The 23959-nt window shown below is 38.4% G+C and overlaps 1 protein-coding gene across 1 annotated transcript in view; it reads right to left on the bottom strand.

The window, feature by feature from the left end:
- ehd4 (EH-domain containing 4) overlaps window positions 1–22394 on the bottom strand; it is a 37257-nt gene extending 14863 nt beyond the window's left edge. The window contains exons 1-3 of the mRNA XM_005728565.2: window positions 21853–22394; window positions 15753–15929; window positions 12770–12867 (exon numbers count right to left, since the gene is read on the bottom strand). Of these exons, the coding sequence (XP_005728622.1) occupies window positions 12770–12867; window positions 15753–15929; window positions 21853–22082 (505 nt within the window). The 5' untranslated portion in view covers window positions 22083–22394. The remainder of the gene's footprint in view (window positions 1–12769; window positions 12868–15752; window positions 15930–21852) is intronic.
- Between the last annotated feature and the right edge of the window lie 1565 nt (window positions 22395–23959).

Raw genomic sequence — 23959 nt, 5'->3', positions numbered from 1 at the left:
AAAAAAAAAAAAAAGAAGAGAGAAGAGAGAATGGCATTACAGTAGTCCAGATGAGAGGTGACCAGAGTATGAACCCGGAGTTGAGTGCTGAATTAAAAAAGAAAAGGGTGAAGCCTAGAAATGTAATGAAGGTGGAACGTGAGACATGACTGATGTGGGCGGTAAAGGAGAGGGGTTTGTCCAAGATGATTCCAAAACCTTTGACACTATGGAAAGTGTGGACCTGACAATAGATACAACAAAGGGTTAGGCCTGTAGGCAGGATATGAGGACAGGAGGGGGAAGAGAATTTCTGGGTTCTGTAGAATAATACTATTGTGTGTCATCTGCATGAAAAATGAATTGCATACCAAAATTGTGGACGATATTTCCAAGAGGAAGAAGATAAATTATAAAGGCCGCAGCACTGTTCCCTGAGGGACAACATGTTTGACTGACGCGAGAAGTCGGATAATCTTGCCTTGAATAAATTGTTTCCAGTCAGACAGGTAGGCTGTAAACCACTTGAGTGCTGTGTCCTCAATTCCGATGTTAGCCAGATGTTCTAACAGTAACTTGCCATTTTGTGTCTCACTAAATATTAGTTTAGGACCTTTCCTTTCCACCTTACCTACCTTATTTTAGCTGATGTTGGTAAGCTTCAGACAGTACAGCCACTTATTAAGGATGTGTCATTTTAGGATTTTAGAAGACGAGTAAAGGAGGTAAAAACATATTTATACTATTTATCATAGGACTGTTTAAGAAGGCCTGTGAATTGTATGAAGCAGGGAAAGGGAGATTCCAGTTAGTTTGTCATATTTTTCCATGCAGTGCTTTTAAGATTTGCACAATAAATCAGGCATAAAAAGGTTCTCAGAAGCTCTCCGTAATTCACTGTCCTCCTGCTCACTTTGAGGTTGCTGGGAAACATATTTATTTGTCCAGGTCTTAACAGGTAGAGCTAAAGTGCACAGTTTACACTGAACACATGGCTTCCAGAGCTGGCTGAGTGTGCATAGAGCACCATCGACCACAGCCAGTGTACCCGAACACATGGGTAGTACAAACACCTTCAGCAAACATTCATACTTTTCTTCTAAATGTGTTTGCCACTTCAACCTTAGGTCTAATGGATAACAGACATTTGGAAAGTTTTTGAAATACAATAAGAAGCAAATAAGCAAAAATGTACTGCCTAGTAAAAATGTACATAATAATAAAATGTAGAGTAATAAATTAAATGTAATAAAATAAAAAGAAGTACTTGAGAGTGCAAACCACCATGGCAGCTCCATCTCTGGGCAGTATTTAATTTTAAGGGAACAGTATTGTATTTTGAATATATTTATTTTGTTTTCCTTGTTTCCTTTAAACATGCTTTTAGTGTATTAAAAGCAAGGGCAAACCTTCGTTATTTGCCCTGTTGAAACATTTTAATGCACCTGACATAATTTTAAGTATAAATACTTTTTATTATTTTTTTATTTATGGATTAATTCTCTTTCTCTTGACTTTCTTAAATATGTAACCCATCTTGGGGTCAACTTGAAAGAAAGGCAGAAGACTAAAAATGAGATCAGAGGTCAAGTGTGACATGACATTTAGATAAAATTATATTGTGATATTTAGAAGTTTACCAGTATCATTTCCTAAATGCCAATACAAACAATAACAGTAGCATTTTAAAAATAGTTTGAAAAATAAACAATATTTTATGAAAGTTGAATCTTTTTCGAACTTGAGGAAGAGCAAGACATACCATTTCCTATAGACCTAAATGTTGCCAATACAAACAATGGCATTAAGAAACATAGTTTTAAATAGCTCTATATAGCACTTGTATCACTTTGACCTTCAGATCAAACTATCGACCCTAAAGATGATATCAGAGGTTAAACATTTATATGGTACTCTCTACATGTTGACAATACACCGGGGTATTTTTCAACAAATAAAATTTCAGCATATAAATCATCAAGTTTGCCTTGAAGACCTCGGTCGACCAAGGCAAATGGGTTGTTAACATGACCCCAGTGTACGCCCCTACAAAGTTTAATCACATTTCATTCAACACTTTTCAAGCTATCGTGTTTAAAAACACAACCTCCTTGGCGGAGGTAAAAACGATCTAGAGGTTGGATACCAGCCTATCAGCTGAATTTCACAAATTAAACACAACAGTGGAGCATCCCACTTTGCCTACATTCACAACATCACTTCGGGGCAACAAACATCTGACTGTTTGTGGACACAACACATGTACAATTGCTGATGATGCATATTATGAAGGTTAATGAGGACTACCATCAGCATTTCTAATGTGTAAATTCCAAAACCTAGAACACTGCAATGGCTTTAGTTAACATTAAAAGCTATTACACACCAATCTTTCTGTTCAACCTGACCAAATTATTAAAGTCAATTAAAAGCCCAACAGGTTGGTCTGGTGTCCAAATTTCCAAGACCCCAATGTGATCAAGCATCTACCAGATGTGCTGGCACTAGCCCAACTTATGGAGGCCCCACTAGCTGCCAAGAGAACCAAAAAGGGCCACTGCTTTGTCACTCTCCCCATGGCTTCTGTGCAGGTCTCCTGAGCCCTGCAAGTCTGTTTCCACCTCCTGTCATCACCATTCACATTTCCTGCGCGCTTGGTGGAGGCTGCAGGCAGCAAAGGTGTCTGAGCTTGCTAAGTGGGGATGTTGGCACACAAAGGCCCATCTGGTGATACCTGCGCTTTTAGAGGGAGTTTTAACCTTTGGTTGGCTGTCTGGGTGTGACTTCCAACACACTCCACTGACACAAGATATAATACTGTTAATGAGCCAGGTTTGACTGCTTTCCGTGAGGATTTCATTTAATGTATTTAACTAAAACATTTCCAAATATTCCAATAAACAGTTATAGCAACTACTGCTATTGCCATTTTTTAATCACATACTTCTAGTCCTTTTTACCCACACTTCAAACGAGTTTCTAGTACTGCTTCCTTTCATGTTCAAAAGTTTTAAAACTAAGAACATCTTAGACAATCTTTCAATGAATTTCTTATGCCTATGTTTTATTAGAAAAAACAAATACACTAATCACTGCAGCTCAACAAACGGGATTATACTGCCTCTGTGGAGAAGCTATTTTTGCAATTTGTCCACCCTGGAGTTGTCCGTTCATGAATAAATGATGCTGTTAGCACTGAGTGCAATGTGTGGCTCAGGTTTGTCCCAGTAGATGTGAGCCTAAGCAGTAAATATGGTCATTGGCTGGGAAATTTTCTGCACCTATGAAACTCATTACAGCAGACAGAGAAAACACACCTAAGAGGCACAAAACACACCCCTGCAGGGTCAGTAAGATGACCTTCCTCTGATACGAGCTGTCATTGTTCTCTGGTTCTATTACAGGACAACTGATTATTTCACATGCTCCAATTCATTTAAAAACGGAAATGCCTTCTCCTTAAATGACTACTTCCCCTGCACTGCTGGAACATAGTGAATTATTACTTATTCCACAGTGCAGAGGTGCAAGCGTGGATGTTGCCTTTGTGTACATGTTGGCAATGTCACAAGTGTGCATTACATGAGGGAATGGCACCAAAAACAATGAGGAAATAGTAATTATTAGGATTTAAAGGAAAACAAGCTAAATACAACCTTGAATGTCAAGCTATTAAAATTCACTCTGACTACTGTCAACCCTGACGAGCATTGTCCAATGAAAAAAATCCAACATTGGATTAATTATGAGTGTTTTGGTGACTCTTAGATAAAAGAAGACATCTGCTGAAGAACTGCAGGTAAGTTTTTTCAATTAAGCTGTTGTTTAGATAGAAAGACTTAAAGCCTACAGCTGGAAGAGACCAATCTGATGAGCTCATATTATGAAGAATCTTAATTTTCAGAATGACTGTAATGATCACATAATTAAACACATACACCCAAGAGCTGTCCAGGTTTACTTACCCTACATTAGCAAATCAAAAGGGTGATTGACTGTGACACAGTTAGAATTACACCCATTCAAAGGACAACACATCATGAAGGTTTAACATTTTTTGTAATGAGAATTTCATGATGTTACAAAAGTTGCAAGACTAAACATTCTGAGAGTTGTGGCCACAAAATTCAGCATTTATAGTTTAAAGTTTAGCTTTGGGAGGAAGTAACAGATTTAATATCTAACTAACCGCAAGTAATTATCACAAGTTCACAAGTTCAACTAGGAGTGATGATACGTCCCTGGTCGAGGGTTACCCTAGGCAATTATATAAATTACCTAACGACAATTATCTAACCTGATCTCCTAATTAAAAAGAACAGCTCGATTATGGCAAAAATGATAATCACAATTATTTTCACTGAAATTGAGATCTCGATTATTTGACGATATTTATTTAACCCTTTAAGACCTACCATAGAACCAAGTCCGCCAGAGCTTATATTATTTTTTTACATGTTGTAGTGCCATTTGTGGGAACATTTCAAGTTGCTATGCAACTGTTATATTTTAATAATATGTATGCATTAAGTCCATAGTAACTACATTAATTGCAAAAAAGTGCAATAAACTACAAAAAAATTGAAAATAGTTTATATTTTTTTACATATATTTCGACTTGGAGAAATTTAAGAGGCTTATCCCTCAAAACTTTAAATACAAAAAAGTTGCAAAACATAGTTTACAACAACAGGAAATTTATTTTGAGTGTCTTCATAGTTTTATTTTGGAGATACACAAATTTTTATATATACTGCAGGAAAAACGAAAAAACAATCATATGATGCAAATTTGCAAAGAAAACAGCATGTGCATCAAAATAAACTATTTCCAGCAGTGCAATTTGAGTTCTAAGCATCCCAGAAACTATTCAGAAAAGTCAAACATGACCAGTATAGGTTTTTAAGGCCTACAAGTAAAAAACTACATTTCCGCGAAAATGACGTCACTTCCGGTTTCGGCCAGGAAATTGCAGACATGTGATAGTTCGCGCTGATATCTGTTTCACTGTGGGAAGTGTTACGAACAGCTGATCGGATCGGCAAAGCGTGTTTCTGGAATATTATGTTTTTGTTCCTGCAAGCGCTTTTTATGCAATTTTTGCAAAGCTGTATGTGGAAGGAAACCGTGACCGAGGACAAGCTGATGGCATAAGATGTAAGTACAACTCCTCTGATTTCATATGCAAAACAAATTATTGCGCTAGCTTACACGGTTCAGGTTCTACAGGGATTTAAAAATAGTTACACAAAACGGAGCGTGCTGCTCTGACCGGATTTAAAGGGTTAATAATGACTTTAAAAAATAATATAAAATAGTGTGCAACACCACTGAAGTTTTTTTTTAACCTCTCTTTTCAACCAACAGCAGTCACTCTCCTCTCCAAATAACTTCTGCTTAGCTTTCCGAGCTTCCCCCGGATCCTCTTAATCAGCGGTCTCCAACCTTTTTTGCGCCACGGACCGGTTTATGCCCGACAATATTTTCACAGACCGGCCTTTAAGGTGTCGCTGATAAATGAGGGAGGGGCTAATAATCGGCTCAGTCATTTTTAATGATCGTTGAAAGCCCAGATCGTAATCGTGATTAAAATTCGATTAATTGAGCAGCCCTAATTTGTGGTAATAGAGATATGAGAAATACAATTCAGCTCACACAATAAACTAATGCAGTTCAGTTTATGGTTCTCACACAAACAACTTTACAAGCAGCTGATTGGCTATTTTTAGGCTGCAGAAGAGGCATGCAAAGGGACGAGGTGGCTGTCAGCAGGAGGTCAAGATGCTGCTGTCCATGCAGTTATCCAGTCTGCACTCAGAAACTTATTTACAACAGCCAAGCCGCAGCCTCCACCTGGCTCAACAGCAATTTTTAATGGGCTGGCTTTAGCTGTGTGGCTGAGGAGGTAGAGCAGGTCATCTACTTACAGAAGTTTGGGGTGGTTCAATCCCTCCATGCCAAGTATCCTTGGGCACGATAATGAACCCCAAATTGCTCCTTGCTGAGAAAAAAGGGTGGGTGGATGATGTTATATAAAGTGCTATGAGTGCTCAAGTAGAGTAAAAAAGGTGCTATATATGAATCAATCTACTAACCATTTATCCCCACACACACACAACCCATACACACATCTTTGAGAGAGGACAGAAAGATGCAAGCACCCTGATACTGGGAGGAGTCCAACATACAAAGAAGCATAGACCATGGATCATAGGAGGGAAATCAAGATTTCAGTCATTAATCATGATTCAGTCATATGATCTTGGCCAGAGTGCCAACCGCTACCTGCACACATGCTAGCAGCTCAGCAAGAGACAGTCAGGCTCCAAGTCAATTCTCACTCTTGGGGCATGTCGATGTCACACTATAGCATTCACCTCAATGATGATTGAGCAACGTCCATCCACTGATTAAAGGCAGTGTGTGTGTGTGAATGCTACAAAGAGGTTCTAATGCTCCTATTAGAACTCTGTTACTCCAATCAGACTCCACCCACTGATGACAGACTGGCAGGAGATCAACACATGGGACCAGAGCCCTGTGGGCAAACATCAACTCCACCCTGTAGACAATCCACAAGCCAGCGTCTCTGCCAAACATGCAGCTGTAATGTGTCCATAAAACATGCTCTGTGCTCAGGGAAACACTAGACAGGCAGAGCAGACTTTTGTTATAAAATGGAAAGGATGGCAGATATAACTATTGTTTTTCCTTCCAATAACTATCCACTCTATGACATCACAGACAGATAACTCCCACAAACATTTGCATGGAAGTATATTTGAGATCGGAAAAATTTACCACTGCAAAAACTCAAAAGCAAAAGCCATACCACTGACTGCCAACCCCTTCACAGTCGACGTATTCCTGTTTTAAGTGTCCCCCAGCTCTCCTCCTTTAACTAAATCACTCCCTCAATCATTTGAAAGTTTATATTTGCAAATCATACGTCAAATCCATTATTTTGGACATGAGGAAGCACAGAGAATAGAATCAGGGTGAATGGGGCACATGGTGGTAGGTAGTAGACACCCATTAGTTAGCAGATTTCCAATATAAAGCTTTCAGCTGAGCTTTTAACCCATTGCCATCTTGCTGTTTCGGAACTTGAGATGACAACGATGGGTGAATCTCACTGACAAAATGAGGAATTCTGCACACTGTCCTCCGCTCTAGTCATTTCTAATTTTGTCCATCCTGGTCACACAAAATAAAAAATCTTAACATCGTGAGCTCTGCCACCTGCAGCTCTGACTCCGGTCTTTTTTCAATACCACCCTTTCCAAACAATACATTATAGCAGGCCTCACAAGTATCTAGTAAACCTTCCCTTACACTCTTGCTGGCATTCTACTGTCACAAATCACCCCTGACACTCTCCACCCACTCCACCCTGCCTGCACTCTCTTCTTCACCTCTCTTGTGCATTCTCCATTGCTTTGGACGTATCTCCATGTATTTAAACTTATCTATCCTCACTTTCAATCACAGATGCTTCTACCTACTTTCATTCTTCTTCTCTTCACAGAATATCTCCACCTTTCCAAGCTCTACTCCACCTGCTCCCTACTCTCACTGCAGATCAGAATGTCATCTGAAAACTTTATAGTCCTTGGAGACTCCTGCCTGACCTCATCTGGTAGCTTTTCAATCACCATTCCAATAAAGAAGCCCTGATTTAATCCCACCCCCTACCTTGAATCCATCTGTCACTCCTACCACACATTTTCCTTATAGATGCCCTACACTACTGTCACATACTTCTCTGCCACTTCTGACTTCCTCTTGCAGTACCACACTTCCTCTCTTGGCACCAGCATCACATGCACCACAGCAGAGCTGTTTCTAACCTTCTCTGTATTTCTCCATAAACACTGCCAAAGAAAACATCACATATGTAGTGCTCTTTCTCAGCATGAAGCCATACTAGTCCTCACTAATCATAACTTCTCTCCTCAACCAAGCTTCTACAACTCTTTCCCATAATTTTCCCAATCTGCTCTCTCTTCAAGACAACTCTATACCTCCACAGGTGGAGTGATTCCCTTCCACTCTTCGCTCTCTTCATACCTGCCCTTTCTTCCTCCTTACTAATCCTATTACACATTGTTATTTTATAAAAATGCACTCAGTCAAACTGCAGAACTTCATTAATGTTAATTAGGCCTCACAATATGAAAGTCACCTTTCATTAGCAGTGATGATGCTTGACAAATTAAAGGCTGCTACCTGCACAAGTTTGATATCCATGCATATGCACACATTCAAGTTGTCAAATGAGATTGACACAGAGTAATCCTCTGAAGCCCTGCTAGTGACACAGAGATGCACAGGGGACTTTCTTGAATCAATTACAGTTTTTTGGTTTTTAGGTGCAGCAAAGGAACTTTCTATTTTATACCCAGAGCAAAAATTGCATTATTGATACAAACTGTTGAACTCAGAAAAGATAAAATGTGTATACAAATACGAAATGTCTATGATACATGTCTAATATACAGGTGCTTTAGTTGCCGAAACAAATCTTAAATGAAGCCCGACTAAAAAAACATAAAGGCCACATGTCTACACAGCAGGAGGTCTGAAGTGGGTCAAAACATGTTCAATGTGCTGGAAGGCAGCTGCAGCCCACACACACACACACACACACACACACACACACACACACACACACACACACACACACACACACACACACACACACACACACAAAGAGCTGTTCAGTCATTTTAAACTGCTCAAAGTAACTTAATCAGATGAAACATTCCTGAGCAGTAGCAGCGGCATGACAGTTTGCCATCAGCATGTGCGCAGTGAAGTTTAATCTATTGCTGATGCTGTCTCTGTGTGCGTTCATGTTGAGTCACAGTTGGCCTGTCAAAAGTCTTCAAGAGGAATTCAGGCTCAGCTGAGCAGCCCTAAATGCTTCCAGATGGAGGGAAAGCCCCACCACTGCTTCCTGTGGCCCTCATTCCCTCCCTTTAATCCACCATCCCTCCATTGCTGAATCCATCCTTCCATTTGCCCAGCTGAGCTGTTCAAGTAATGGTGTCATTCATAAGGTTGACTCAATGTAAGGGAATCGGGAATTCTGCAATAAAAGGAGAAACTTGTTTCTACAAAAATATTCTAATATAGATAATAAAAAATTAACACATAGTCTAGTTAATGCACCGAAGTTAGATTGGTAGATTTTTGCTATATGCTGCAATCCCTATTACTAGATCCACTACATGTTAAGTGGTGGATCTACGCCATCATCTAATAAAATTGTTTTCATAAAGCTGATTTTATGATAAACCATTCCTGACTATATACAGCTGAGCAGGAGAATGTAGTTGCCCTAATGTGTGTCTTTGTTTTAACAATGTTGGTTGAAATATTGGTTATGTGGTTAAAATATTCAAGCAATCTAACTAAAGACTACCTACCCACAACATTAAATGTCAACTTTTGTTGCCTCCAAAGTCGAGTTGGTGCCTTATTTGCAAGTTTGGTAATTCAGGCTTGCACACCTCCTTAACATTTTTGATATCTGGACGCACTGTTGTTGACTCTCACTGTCTCTCTAACCACTCGATTCTGACAGATGATCTTCCACAACAAAACTTAAGTGCAGCTGTAATCAGAATCACATATCCTTCCTGTTCTCTACTGACTTTCATTTGCCAGATTTGTAAAAATGTCTCATTTATACCAGATGGATCTTCCTCTAGGTTTCCCTCTGGGAGCTCCAAGTACTTTGGACAACTTTAGCATCGGCATTTCTGACAATGTAGCATGCCACAATACATACAACTGTGAAGTAAAGGGCTACTTTGAGGACATACAATTTAAAAGGACTCCCTGCTGGTTCCCTGGGGAACTCCTTTGTGACCGTTTATGAACATTAGCAGGTGTGTTTCCCACTGAATCATACAGTCCTGTGCTATAAGCACGACAGCATTAGAAAGCTCAGTATATGGTCTGAGTCTATGTGACTTTCTGGCTCTCCACCCAACATACCACTGCTATTATATAAAACTTTCAGCAAAGATACCCGTGGGATGTAAAATGTAGAGCTTAGTACAGCACAAGCATCTACTCAGAAAAGAGACACCCTTTCATTTCCTTAAAGCAGAATGATATACTTAATAGCATAAAAGCAATTTTGTACTTTTTACCAATGACAGACTAATTTTAAAGTTTTTCATTATTACAAATCATTGCATGTTGTCATTATTTTGCTCACAGAAATTTAGATCATTGTTATAGATATTAGTACTCAGTTCAGATATTTTCTCAATATAATGAAATATTCTATTCTATTCAATTCAGTTTTATTTATATAGCGCCATATCACAACAACAGTTGACTCAAGGCGCTTTATATTGTAAGGTAGACCCTACAATAATACATACAGAGAAAAACTCAACAATCATATGAGACCCTATGAGCAAGCACTTTGGCAACAGTGGGAAGGAAAAACTCCCTTTTATCAGGAAGAAACCTGCGGGAGAACCAGACTCAGGGAGGGGCGGAGCCATCTGCTGCAACAGGTTGAGGAGAGAGAAGGAAGACGGGATCAAGGACATGCATAATGAAATATTATATTCATTATTTATATTAAAGAACCTCCATGTATTCTGTGGAAGGCTGCATCTTTAGTTCTTCGTTTGGACAAATTTCTAGCAAACTTTATACATATCTATACAATAACACCCTCCTGTTTTTGTTATATCATTGTTCCCATAGACTGTACATGTTAGCCATTATTTGGCAGTGTACCAGTGACCAGTGTTGGGTTTGGGTACTTATTTCTTTTTCCCTGTAGTGAATAATGCAGCACATTTGATTTGCTTTTTATTTTTTAAATGAATGAATACATTATCATATATCGAGCTCCCCAGTGAACATGTTTAGATCAGCTGGTGGAATGTCTTCACATCACGAGGTGTTTGATATTACAAGCCGTTGTATGCCACACTGAATCTTTTTAATCTGTTCATTGAGGGTTGATTTGGTAATGATTCCAGCAAGGAGTGTCATTTTTGATGCCAACTTCACCAACATTTATCTAAAGGCTGGCTGTCAAAGGAGATTTTGTTAGATGTTGTTGGCAAGTGTAGATAGCATCCCTTTAATCCACAGAGCATGAGAAAAGAGATGAAAACAGGTGAAGACAGGATTAGGCATATGGTCTGTGAGAAGACTAAATAAAGCCAGAGTGTTGAAGAACAAAGTATCAGATAGACGATAAGACATGGGGTTAACACAGTTTCTTACAGTTTAAAAAGATGAAGACCAATGTTGGTCCATTTTGAAATATGACTGCTTACGCTGCTGAAACTAAAAATAAGGAAGTTAAATGAAAATTCACATTGTTCCATTTTCTTTCATTTTGATTTTGTGTTGTGAAAGCCGACAGAATTAACCATAACAAAGTGTAATGGGTTAGTGAGGTATGCTGAGCACAAAACCAGAGTCTTCAGTTTTATATTATACATGGTAAGCAGTACGTTAGTAATTCTGGCATATAAAGTCGCCCAGTTACACAAGTGCAAACCTTGCATTCAGTTTACTGTTACAGTCCATAAGTACAGAATGCTGCTGTAATTTATCAAGCGTTTAATAAAGGGTGTGTAGTTACTCACAAAAGAATAAATAGCAAAAAAAGAAATGGGAGCCCCGGCTAAAACAACCAAAAGAGGAAGAAGACCATAACCAGCAGCAGGCCCCTGGATTCAGGTTTCTCCCCTAACCTAGTCCTGGGAAACTAAACTAGAAGTAACCAAAACAGAAAACAGTACTACCGGTAACTCCTACTCAGTCAGTACTTAATAAACAGAGTTTTAAGAGATATATAGAAAATGTATGAATATGCTTTATGCTTGGTCCTGCGAAGCACTTTTGACATGGTTATAAAACAAATTGAACTAATTATAACCAATACAACTAATACTAAATTCCCACTGTTAGGGTCATTGGTACGTGGTTCTTGTCACACATTTTCTCCAATAGATAATATGATTTTTGTCATTCAGGACAGAAAACAGACATTTTTAATGAGGAAAAAAAATAGAAATTTCTTAAAATATTTTTTGACAATCACTTGAGCCCTGGCACCAAATATATCGAGTCAGGTCAAGATTTTTCAGATGTGTAACTGCTCCCATGGGTTCATTTCCTACGAATCAGTGTCTTTGGTTTCAGATCTGCATTTATAAACACACATCAGCAGCACTGATTCACTAGAGGAAACAGACTGTGAGACAAAAAAGGAAGTGAGACAGAAAAGAGAGATACAGTATTTCACAAGAACCTTTTAGGTTAAATGTTAGCGCAGTTACTCTGTCTAGAGGATTGATCAGCAGGTAAGATCCATAAGTTCTAAAGGAATTTTACTCTAAAACACTGGACCTCAACGTTTGATGGAGATTTAGACTTGTTTGTCTTGAGGTTGTGCAAAACTCTGGCCAGTATTTATCAAAATCTTTTTAAGAAAAACTGACTAATCGTTCAGTCTAGAAAAGAAAAGAAAATTCATGTTGCATGAAGCTAATACATTTTTACTCGACTTGGTCAAAACAAAGAAAAAAAACGGGGAAAAAAGACTTTTCCTTTAACAGAAGACTAATTGACAAACTACCTTAAGATTAAACTGTGGAGGTCAGCTGCTCACTGACTTAATACAATATGAGGAAGTGAAGGAATGTCAAGGGCTATTATGCAACAACACAACAAACTGATAGTAGGTTGCCTCCTTTAGGCAGCCAACACACACACACAGACACACACACAGATATCCTACCCCTGCTGATTCGTTGTTTCTCTCCAGACAGGATACCAGGAGTATCAATGATGCTGATGCTCTGAAGAACCTGATTGGGCATCTGGGAGCAGATAAACCTGAACAGTGAGAATTGAGTGAGAATTCATGTTTTCAAGGCAGCAACACTTTTATCTCAGGCTAACGAACTGTCAGCTGGTCAGATAGTTCAAGAAAGTAACATTTCCACAGCCCCATCCACCCAACCACGTACTTTACCCTTGAGGTTATCGTACTACAGCAAATCTCTAAGAAGAACTCTAGTAAGATGAACTTTACAAAAAGTAGTTTAAGCTAGTGTGTAAAAACAGTCACATTGTCAGTGTACAAGAAATATTTCCTCAGGGTGAAAATTCAGGGGGGGTGTGGGTTATCTGTGACATGCAGCAGGATGCAAAGGTTACGGTGTTGCTGCTGTCACCGTGATTGGGGTTAAAACAAAAGGTGGGGTCAAAGGTCAAAGAATGTTCAAAAAGAGTCAAAAATGATAAAGAAAAAAAACTTCTTCTGTGGATAATGTGGCATAGCGGTTTGCTCTTTGATGCAGCTGCATATATTTAAGTCAATAATCTGGACCTCGTCTATAGTTGTGACATTTGGATACACCCACTTTCTAACTACGATTGTTTGCATTAGCTGATAATTTTGGACTGCACACTATCGTGCAAATACAGTTTCTTGGCTCCAAAAGAACCATTACGTTCGCAACTACAACATAATGCTGAGCCTGCAAAATACAGAAACCAGTGGGGGATGCTACGTTGGTTGCATCCGTCTTTTATAGGCTATACATTACCATGTAGATTTGCTTGACTTGCTAGACTTGCTTTACTAGTTTATTATTACACCTTGGTTGTTATCATTGTTCTCTCTTATGTTCCAGATTCTGGTCACTGTACTTCTAATCTCCCTGACACCTAAATTTAGTCGAGAGGCTACAGGAGCTATAAATTGCCTTGACTTGTCAGGGATGCAGCAGGCTGGCAGCGGGAAAAAACAAAGCCACCATATTGACACATGGTGACGCACACACACACTTCCCCTTGGAAACAATAACTTATTTTGGAGGGTCTCAACGGGACAAGACGGGATTTCAAGCTTAAGGAATGTTTCAGGTGTATATTTACAAACAGACATTCGGAGGGTGGACTGTGTCCACTTCCTCTCTCCTGCTCTTAGACATATTTCTGGACAGAGGAAATACTTTTGAACAGGAGTGGCTTTAGCTAAATTTAAATGCCTGATACAAACTCTGGAATCTGACAGCTAATAGTGTTTATATGTCAGTGTGGGGGGACAGAGGTCACTTCCCACGTTGTAAATGTTTTGAGGAAAGCAGTGACAGAAGTGGGAGGAAGTGCCAGCATTTCTTTGTGTTCATGGAGTGGTGTTTGCCAAAGTGGGAGCAAGGTCATAAGAGCGTCGAAAAAAAGAAAAAAAAAAAAAGCCCATATTCAAAATGTGTATTACACGTGAATGAGAGCTATCTGCTGTAAACATATGTACAGACTTACACATTGACGTCATTGGAATAGTATATGTAAAGTAATCCCATGAGTATGATAAATAGCCTATTCAAAAGTTTCTTCTGGATTTAGCTACTTTGGTTCTTGGGTGTGTCTGTCTGTGTGAAAAGTAGTGAAACAAAGTGACAACAATCTACAAAGGCAGAAAATAAGACCAAACCCTCAATTACATGGAATTATTCTCTAAGATCTTGTTGATCTCTTTGAGGACCGGGTCTCTAATGTCACATCAGTCTGCACCCATCTTATTTATCCAACCTCTCTGCATTCTGTCTGCATGAATATAATCTATACAGAAAAAGCAACAAATAAATCACAGCACATCTAAGAAGTCTATAGATCTGTTGTTCCATACTCCTCAGTCTCTCTCCATCAGGAGAAATCACCAGTTTTCTCAGTTGTACTGTATTTCATCGATGACCTCAGCTGCATGATGAAAAAAGGAATTAAGTCTAATGACCAGCAATTAAAATGATTAATGGTTCTGGAGATCAGCAGGCAAACATCCTGAGAGCCCTTCAGTATATGGAGTGATCCACTGGTCGATTTGTGTGTTGCTATTATAGATCAGTCAGTCTGAGTTACATTTTATTTGATTGGCTTTGCTTGATTCTTTGTTTTGGTCTCCATCAGACCAAGAAGAGGAGTGGTCCAAAATCCCTCCTGAAATATGAACAAACCTGGTGACCAACTAAACTAAAGGGCTTACCGCACCGCTCGCCAACAAGGGTTTCTCCATCATATTCTCTTTAATAAATAAATCATAATTTTCTCATGATTAAATTTTGCTTTTAATTATTGTAACAAATTTCACTCAAACAGAGAACCAAAACAGAATTTCAAAATTGAAAAGAAACAAAAAAATGGCCTTGGCTAACGATCCGACTAGCTAGTCTTTACCAGCAAGGGTGCATCGACGTTTTATTTTGTTTTCTTAAAAACTTACATTTTTATCATTTTATAGTAAGGTAGGATGTCGAAGGTCTGTTTTTTGTACCCTGTGTTTTGGTTTTATGGGGTAATATTGCGCAGTCTGTGGTCTGACACCAAAAATGGAGATTTTTAATCCTCTGAGGTCTACTCTATCATGACCCCAAACCTAAATCTAACCCTAGGCAATCAGAATATATAGTTGGTGTTTTGCTTAAACAGTTTGAAAACAACAAAACACACATAAAAAAACTATTCACATCTTGACATAATAGTTCTGTTCTGGCCTAGTCTTAGGGTAGGGTTAAGGTTTGGGTTGCCGCCCTTAATGACTTGGATCTCTGAGGGGTAAATAAAAATTATATCTGAGGGAACTCGATTTTCTCATAAAATACTGTACATCAAATATTAAAACCCTCTTTGAATTCCAGGTTTATAAACATATCTAGATGGACACTGAGGGTTGTTTAAGCTGTGTTTTTCCTTCTTTAATGTGCGCATGCCTTTACCTGTTGAGGAAGGAGTTTCCAAACGCGTTGAGTTTCCTGAAGGGTTTCTTGGGGTCGACGACTAGAGCATTGCCTGGGACAACCCCCTCATTTTCACCATGCATCACTGCTATAAAGCCATCAGTGGTTGGCTCAGGACCGATCCGCATCCCAGGGAAATCTTGTTCCAGTAGATACCTGAGCCAAAGACAGAATATATGTAGTTCAACTTTAACGACTTTCAGGATCTTACCATACTTACAACAATAAGAGTGTTCGAAAAAAACGTTGTTTTAGTGTAGTCCAGAAATTTGCAATCAAGTTCTACATCTGTTAGAATGTCTCGGTCAAATCATTGTTGAAAATCCAGGTCCAAAAACAGGTCCAATAAGATGGAAAAATAAATGAAATACACAAGTCACACAAATGGTTTACTTTTCTTGGACGTGCTCTGTTTGACACCTTCATTCAGTAGAGTCTGGGTACCCCCACCGTTTTAGGCTTCATAAAAAAGGGTGAATAGAAAGCAGTGTTACAATAACAATATTCTACTAGGGTCAGCAGTGCCTTGCCAAAACCATGCCTAATGTCCAAACTGAAATACTTTCTGAAGTTTTATTGAGTACACTGAGGTGTTTCTGTTAAGTTTTCAAACATTAAAATAAAGGTATTTATCTATAAACATCAAGGCTCTAAAAGTTTTTGGAGGCTTAAAAAACAAGGAAGAATTAAAAAGTTGAAAACTTCCACCCAGAAAAAAGGTTGTTCCATCGTTAATTAACAATTGGATAGTACATTAGGATACAAGGGACCAGGACTTTTATGGATGTTATGTCACAACAGTTACATTAACACAGCACATTATCCTGCTCTTAATGAGTAATAATGTAAAAAGTGCTTAATTTGCTTTTAAATACAACAGGTAACTATACTGAAAATAAAAAACAGGATTGAGCAAGATTAGGGTGGTGCAGGCCGAAACTAAAGCATGGGCAAGAGAATGGAATGCACATGTTAGATCCTGCATATGTTGGCTAACATAAACTTCATGTGGTTGAACACACAACTCATGTGGTTCACACAATAATATCACCTTCCAAAAGATTGCATAACACAAGATTTTTTTTAAATAAAACGAAGGTTAAAAATGAGTCTACAATTAGCTCAGACAGCTGGACCAAATAAGGGTGTTTTAAGTAATGGTTTATTACCACAACCTTAAATAAAAACATTAATAATTAATGAGACTTCTTTTAGCAGTCTTGTAGGAATGGAGACCCCATTCCTACAAGACTTTAGACCAAAAGACACAATGATGTTTTAGAGAAAGACTTTTTTGCCATGAACTCAATGATTGCTAGAAAGAAGAGTCTAAGTAAATATCAGCAGCTACTGACGTCGCTGTATATAATGATACATCTGTGTTTACCCTATGACAAAAAATTGTTTTAATGGTTAACATTTTATTTGTGAAAGTTAAAGTACGGTTGGCCCAACAGAGCTCTGACTGTGTGTCAGTCGGGCTACAGTCCTGAGAAGAAAGCTGGATTGTTACTGTTTTCCTTGAACGATGACAAATATATTGTTAATCAATTTTTTCAAAAACTGTAAAGCTTGGAAATCGTACTATTTTTTTCAGGCCTAACAAAGATCTTCTTAATGAGTGCAAAGCCATTTCCTCTCCAGCTTATGGATTATCTGCTTTAAGCTGCACATTTGTGAGTTATAGCAGGGAGTCAAGCATGTCTTACTTGTTGCCTTCCTTTTTAAAAAACCACAGAATCCAGGGTCATATATAGTGATGACGTAACACAATAATCAAATAATTTACCTCTGTGGGAGTAAAGTTTAGGTAGCTGCTCTGCATTGCGTTTGCACATGGTAGAAAATAATAGTGATACTTCTAAACCTCATCAGCCACTTGAATCTAATGAGACTGTCATTTTCAACATCTGCATGTTAAAATCACCTACAATAATTACTTTGTCAGAGCTGAGCACAAAATCATATGAAAAGTCTCTGAAATCAGATAGAAACTAAGTGCTAAAACATTCTAACGTAACAACTAAAACTGTTTTTTGACTTTTCCAAGGCTAATAGTCAGGCTTTCAAACTGTTAGGTCTTGGGTTAATTAATAAGCCAGAGTTTACTGGCTAACAGGGAGAAACCCAATGTTTGATACATTTAATTATGAACTATTGAAAATCAGCTTCACATCGGTCAGACATCAACACCACTATGTAAATTTGTCCCAAAACTGTTCACCCATTATCACTGACTGGGTGTTTAAGAAGAAAAATATTCAGTTTATGATCAGGTTTGTTACAGACAAGAAATAGATAATCACACATTTATGATTCTGAAACAGCACATTTTAACCTTTTTAGTCTTTAAAAAAAAGAGACTAAAAGGGCTAAGTTGATCGTTAAAGCTATTCTTAATTACTTAAACAGCAGTTTGACTTTTAATTTGATGCCAAGGGAAATCCCAGATCTATTGTCACAAAAGCAGGCCATTGGCCAGTTTCTGAGGTTCAGTCACACAGGGCTCTGATCTCTGTAATGGAACAGCTGTGTTTGCACAGACTTTGAAAATAAATCTTTTTCCTTTCCTTTCATCTCAACACTGACCTTGTCTACTTTTCCACTTGCTTTTCCTTATAAAAGAAAAGTGAGAAAGGAAGGAAGAGAGGGAAGATGGCTCTTTCTCGTCATCTCCTGTCTTTGTGGACAGCGCACACTTCAAAGAGTGTGCAAGACCCAAGGATGGAAAACTACCATGCATGCCCCTATACTGAAATGTCAGAAACGACAGCCCCTTTAATGTTACATGTCACGTGGCCTTACAGTTTAGTCATAATCTTCCCTCATGTTTTCATTCAGCTGCTGATCCACAAGAATTTCCACCTCTAGCTGCAGTTTGAAAAATTGTGGAAGATCCACTCTGATTGTAGTTGTTTATGTGCATTTTTATCTTTGTGCAACTTGTGAAAAATGTGAGAAATATCTTTTCTTCTCCTTTCTTGACAACCGCTCATACAGTGTTCTTCAAACTTGGCAGGTAAAATGCCGAGGACCCACGTTAGCACACCTGACATATTTTGGCTAAAAGTAATTGTTGCCTGCTGCTTCACTAATTTGTAAGGACAGGTGGACAAATATATTACAGCAGTGGTTGAACATTCATGGATATTAATGCATTCCCAACTCTTCACACAAAGACACCTGGAGATGTTTATAATCTTATTTTGTTAGGCTTTAGTTTCCTATGAAATAATTACTTCTGTCATTCATGCAGAGATTTTGGAGCTTCCACCCATAATCTTCCCATTTCTCCAAGCATTTCCTTATAGCTGTGTAACAGTTACACTGTTTGGTCATTTGTGTTCAGTTAGGAAATTGTGAGTTTTAGTGGGATTATACATTATAGAAAATATGCTAATAGTTATCATCAATTAACATAGATGCAGGTTTGGTCAGATTACTACTACTGTCCAAACAGAATGCACTAAGACCTGTTCGTGTCTATCGAGCCGCCCACTGGGCCACAGCTTACGCCAGGGTTTCAGTTCACCCTTGTGAGACAAGAAGAAGAAGAAAATATGTTGACTCGGCAATTTACTGGCAACATGTTCCCATGATTCAGAGCATTCCGGCGCAAGGTGGAGCTTCGGTTGTGCCCACACCACCCCCTACCCCACAGACACACACACACACATTACTAACTGCCAAAGTTTCTCTGCAGCTTGTGTAAGACTTGAAGGGATTGCAGGTCAAATCTGCTGGTCTGCCTTGTTGCCAAAACAACTGTTTTCACTCATCATTCACATTCAGAGTTATGAATGTGCCTTATTTGTTTCCATTACATCAATGAAGTTCTGAAAAAGGCTCAGACACATTCACACATACAAAAAAAAAAAACACCATGAGACCTTCAGTGACAAAATCTGCAGGTGCATGTTGGACTTTCAATTCTTCTGCAGGAAGCCCGGCTGCAAATTCATGGAAACTAATCTAACAGCTTATCCGAGAGGTGGTTAGACTGTTACAACCTTAGTGATTAACTCATTAAGATTAAATATGTCAAAACCCTAAAGAGAAGAAGTAATGCAAAATTCCTTTGGAAAATTGGCCAATCTATTTGGTAATTGCAACATTCATTTCTATTATGGGAAAATGAGACTCTGCTACTTTTGGAAACTGTTTCTGATTCTCAGCAAAGCTTGGGTCATACAGAGAGAACAGGTTCCTGAGCTTTTTTAAGGAATATTGTCCCCACACAGCTCAATACTAAACTACTCTTATTAATGGCATGGTAAGATTAAAAGCAAGCTCACACATAAGGCCCTCTATGGCTAGTTTAAGCTAGTGCTATCAGGGGTGCAGCAGGTAAGACACACAGAAGGAAGTTTGGTTTAATTCCAAAAGCCATTAAAACTTTGTATGAAGTGAAAACTCCCCTGATAATGTTGACCTGCATCTTTGACTGAAAATAAATATTAATTGTAGTCTTCTTTTAGTAAAGACATTTTTTAAATGTTTTTTAAACCTGTAACTATAGACCTGCTAGTTGGATTGGATTTTATGTGACCAGAATTCACTCTGAGATTGCATTCACTTGTTTGACATGTTACAATTTGCTATGATACATGTTCATGCCTTTTTCATGAACATGGAAGGGCTTTAAATTGACATAATTTCACATGAAGTCTTTCCAGTGTAATAAAAATCACTCCATCAGCACGTGGTCTCCAAGCTGCCTTTTTATTCACACCTAATCATCTGGAAGTTTAACCAGAAAACTGAAAATGTATTATTAAGGTTTATGCAACAGGACAATTCTACTGTCAGTTTGCCCATAAAGAAAAGAACTACAGACTTTTAATCTGGCCCTTACATATTATTTCTTTTGCAGCTAAATTATTTATTGAGCAATTGTCCAATATTGAAGGAGGAACCTAAACTGGCAGGGATCCTGAACTGTTCCAGTTAACTTTTACCTTATTCCATGATTGCAGGTTATAGAATTCACACACAGTGTCAAAACATAAACATGATGGCAGTGTAATTACCTGTATTTACCTACTCAGCTGCATGAACCTTTAAATCAAATTTCAGATCGTTTCAGGGTTTAAAAAAAATCAAAATCTAATTTTGAAATTGAATTCTAAGGGTGACTTAGTTTCTCCCCTTCCCTAAAATCTTTTAGAGGCACACTTTTTTTTCTCTTGCTGTTTGTTTCATTTTACCAGTGAGAGGTAAGGGATAATCCAAAAATGCCATCATCTCCTAGCAGCAGTGCAGTGCAGTTCATGGCACCACTGACAGAAATATTGACTTTTCACTTTGAACACAGTGACATAGCACATGAAAAGGTGACTTGTCATGTTTCCTGCAGGTTTTGCCCATGACACATGCTTATATGTGGTTTTTGGTTTGTTTGGTGATTATTTTTGTACCCTGATGACCTTTAAAAGCAGACTGTATTTTTGGTTCTGTTCCTGATATGATGTCACCCCACTTACATAGCAATTATGTTTACTTTGGCCTATCGCACTTAACTGAGGTGGTCATGTCATTTTTTTTCTCTGTTTCTGAAATAGTGGAACAGAATAATTTAAACTTCGATTCATTATCTAATAGATTCAAAGGGTTGGCTGTGTTTTCCTTGTGTGTTTGTCCACTCTGACTCTGATGAAGGCACGGTAGTGTTGAAATCTCACTCTGTTTGTATAAGTCACGGCTGTGAATTTAACTTGTGTGCTTCCTGTCATTTATAATGCCACAGCTCACTCCCAATGCCCATGAGCCTTAAGATGTGTTGTTTTCAATAGCATGCCACATATTTTTCACAGTATAGAAAGAAAGGATAGTAAAAGTCACTTCGGCACAAATTTGGGATCCCCACGGAGTTTGTCTTTCAATTATATTTCGAGTTTAGATGAAATCAAACGCGTCTTCAACTGTGATATTTTAACGAGATATGACACGAGGTCCCAACAAATAACATTCAAGTGATGCAACAAAAATAGAGGTGGGCTTTTCCCCCTACATCTAGTACAATTTCCGGCCCTTCCAGCCTCTTCACAGACAAGAACACTAGTCAGTTGTAGGTCAGTACCTGATGAAGGTGGTTTTCCCAGTGGAGTACTGGCCGACCAGCAGTACCATGGGTTTACTCTGGAAGTCAGCAGGCTCTAGGGCCGGGGAGTGGAAGTCATGGAAGAGATAGGTCTCTTCCAGCGGCAGCAGCTTCTTGGTGTAAAGAGTCTGCAGTCCCTCCGTAACGGTCTGGTACATCTCTCCTTCTTTGTTGCTGCCACCCTGCTCCTGTTTGACCCAGCTGAACATGCTTCCCGCTGTGTTCTGTATCCAACTTCCTTGTTTCGATGTTTCCAAATATTGCGGCTGTTTTTGCCTCCTTCTCTGTGAGCTCCGTCCTTAGCCTGAGCGGAGGGAAGTGTGTGTCTGGCTCCAGGGAGTCTCGGCTACTCTCAGTACTGTGCCTCCTCTGTGTGCTGCTCTGGGCGTGTGTTTGTGATGTGGAGGGTGCTGATGTGCTTACCTGGGGGCACCGCCCTTCGCCCCGTGACGACACAGACTCTCTCTCACACACACACACACACAACGCACATACGGGGACATTTCAAGAATGTTCTGACAGGGTACCACGGGAGGCTCAGCAACAGCACGGGAGTGCTTTCGCCACATCTAGCGGCAAAACTGAATATTTGCTCACAAACAAATCCGGTGCAGACATTAAACACATGGATAGTTTTTTAGGCCCTCATACAGATGTATGCCATGAAAGTAAGTAAAAACTAACTGTAGCCTAATTAAGCCACGGATGGAATAGTACGGAAGGTTTAACTTGAACTAAAAGTGCTCATTATGCAGACTTATATAAATGAGAGTAGCGATTAGATCATAATACTGATTCATTAATGTTTCTATTCCTTTAGTAAAGCAACAGGAGATGGTTCTAATGAATTTAAGCTTAATCTGTAATAATGCAGTAACATATATTAGTAGAAGTATAATGATAAGTAGCTAAAACCAACATACGGTTACTTCAATCAAACTATTGTGAAGTAAAAAAACTCAAAGGACAGTAATCAAGTAAATATACTAAGTTACTTTCCACCACTAAACTGTCCTTTAGTGGTGGAAAGTAACTTAGGACAGCGAAGAAAGTGAGACAAGTGCAACAATATATGTTAAATAGTGCCATGAAAAAATATTTGCCTACTTCTTGATTTGTTAGTTTTTTAAAAATATTTGTCGCATTTAAATGTTTCAGATCATAAATTACTTCTACTATTACTACTATTAATAATAATGGTAATAAACAAAGATAAACTGTGTAAATACAGTTTTTGAATGATAATGTGAAAATAGAGCTGTTGTTATAGGGAGATGTTGTCCTGTAGCACCCACTATTATTGAAAAACCACCGCAGCATATGTGTTCTATAAGGATTAAATTGCTGGAAGTTAAAATAGCCAAGGGCCAAAACAGAAATTGTCATTTTAGAGATATTTATTTTTTGGATGCTCCTGGTATTGTATAGTTTAAAAGGGTGTACACCTTTCCTTTCAGTGGATCATGCAGTAGCAAAGTTAGACCAAGCACAGTAGCAAATCTAAAAAGAAAAAAATATCACGGTGTTGCAGCCAGTGAAAGTCCAGACATCAACCAGACTGTAGTGAGTTATTAAGAGAGCTATTCATAAAGGAATATCTGTAAACATCAATGAATTGAAGCAACATTTTTTAAAGAAAAGTTGATGACAAGTGATGTGGGAGAAAATTGGACAAAAAATCTTCAACCTTCAAGTGACTTATTACTGGCAGAGGTGGTTCCTCAAGTTACTGAATCTTATTAACTTACTTGCTTTTTCACAAACTGTTTCTGCATATTTGCTTAGTTTTTATTAATAAATAATAACACTGTGTATTATGTCATGTTTTGTAGTTCATCTGAGGCTGCATTTACCTAATTTTAAGGCCTGCTAAGAACCATATTATTATTATTATTATTATTGTTGTTGTTGTTGTTGTTGTTGTTGTTGTTGTTGTTATTCAAAAGTCCAAATAATGAGATATGTGTCAAAGTCATAACCTTTAACTCATGTTAATTTTGAAATACCAAGTGTGTATCATGATTACCAAAGTTTCATTTTAATAAAATTCTGAAAACTTTACCTACCTTAAAAATGTAGTTTGTGT

The sequence above is a fragment of the Pundamilia nyererei genome, unplaced genomic scaffold (assembly GCF_000239375.1).
Source record: "Pundamilia nyererei isolate P.nyererei 1_Seehausen unplaced genomic scaffold, PunNye1.0 scaffold00029, whole genome shotgun sequence".
Taxonomy (NCBI): domain Eukaryota; kingdom Metazoa; phylum Chordata; class Actinopteri; order Cichliformes; family Cichlidae; genus Pundamilia; species Pundamilia nyererei.
Note: the sequence above shows the minus strand (reverse complement) of the source record. Positions and strands in the feature narration are given on the sequence as shown.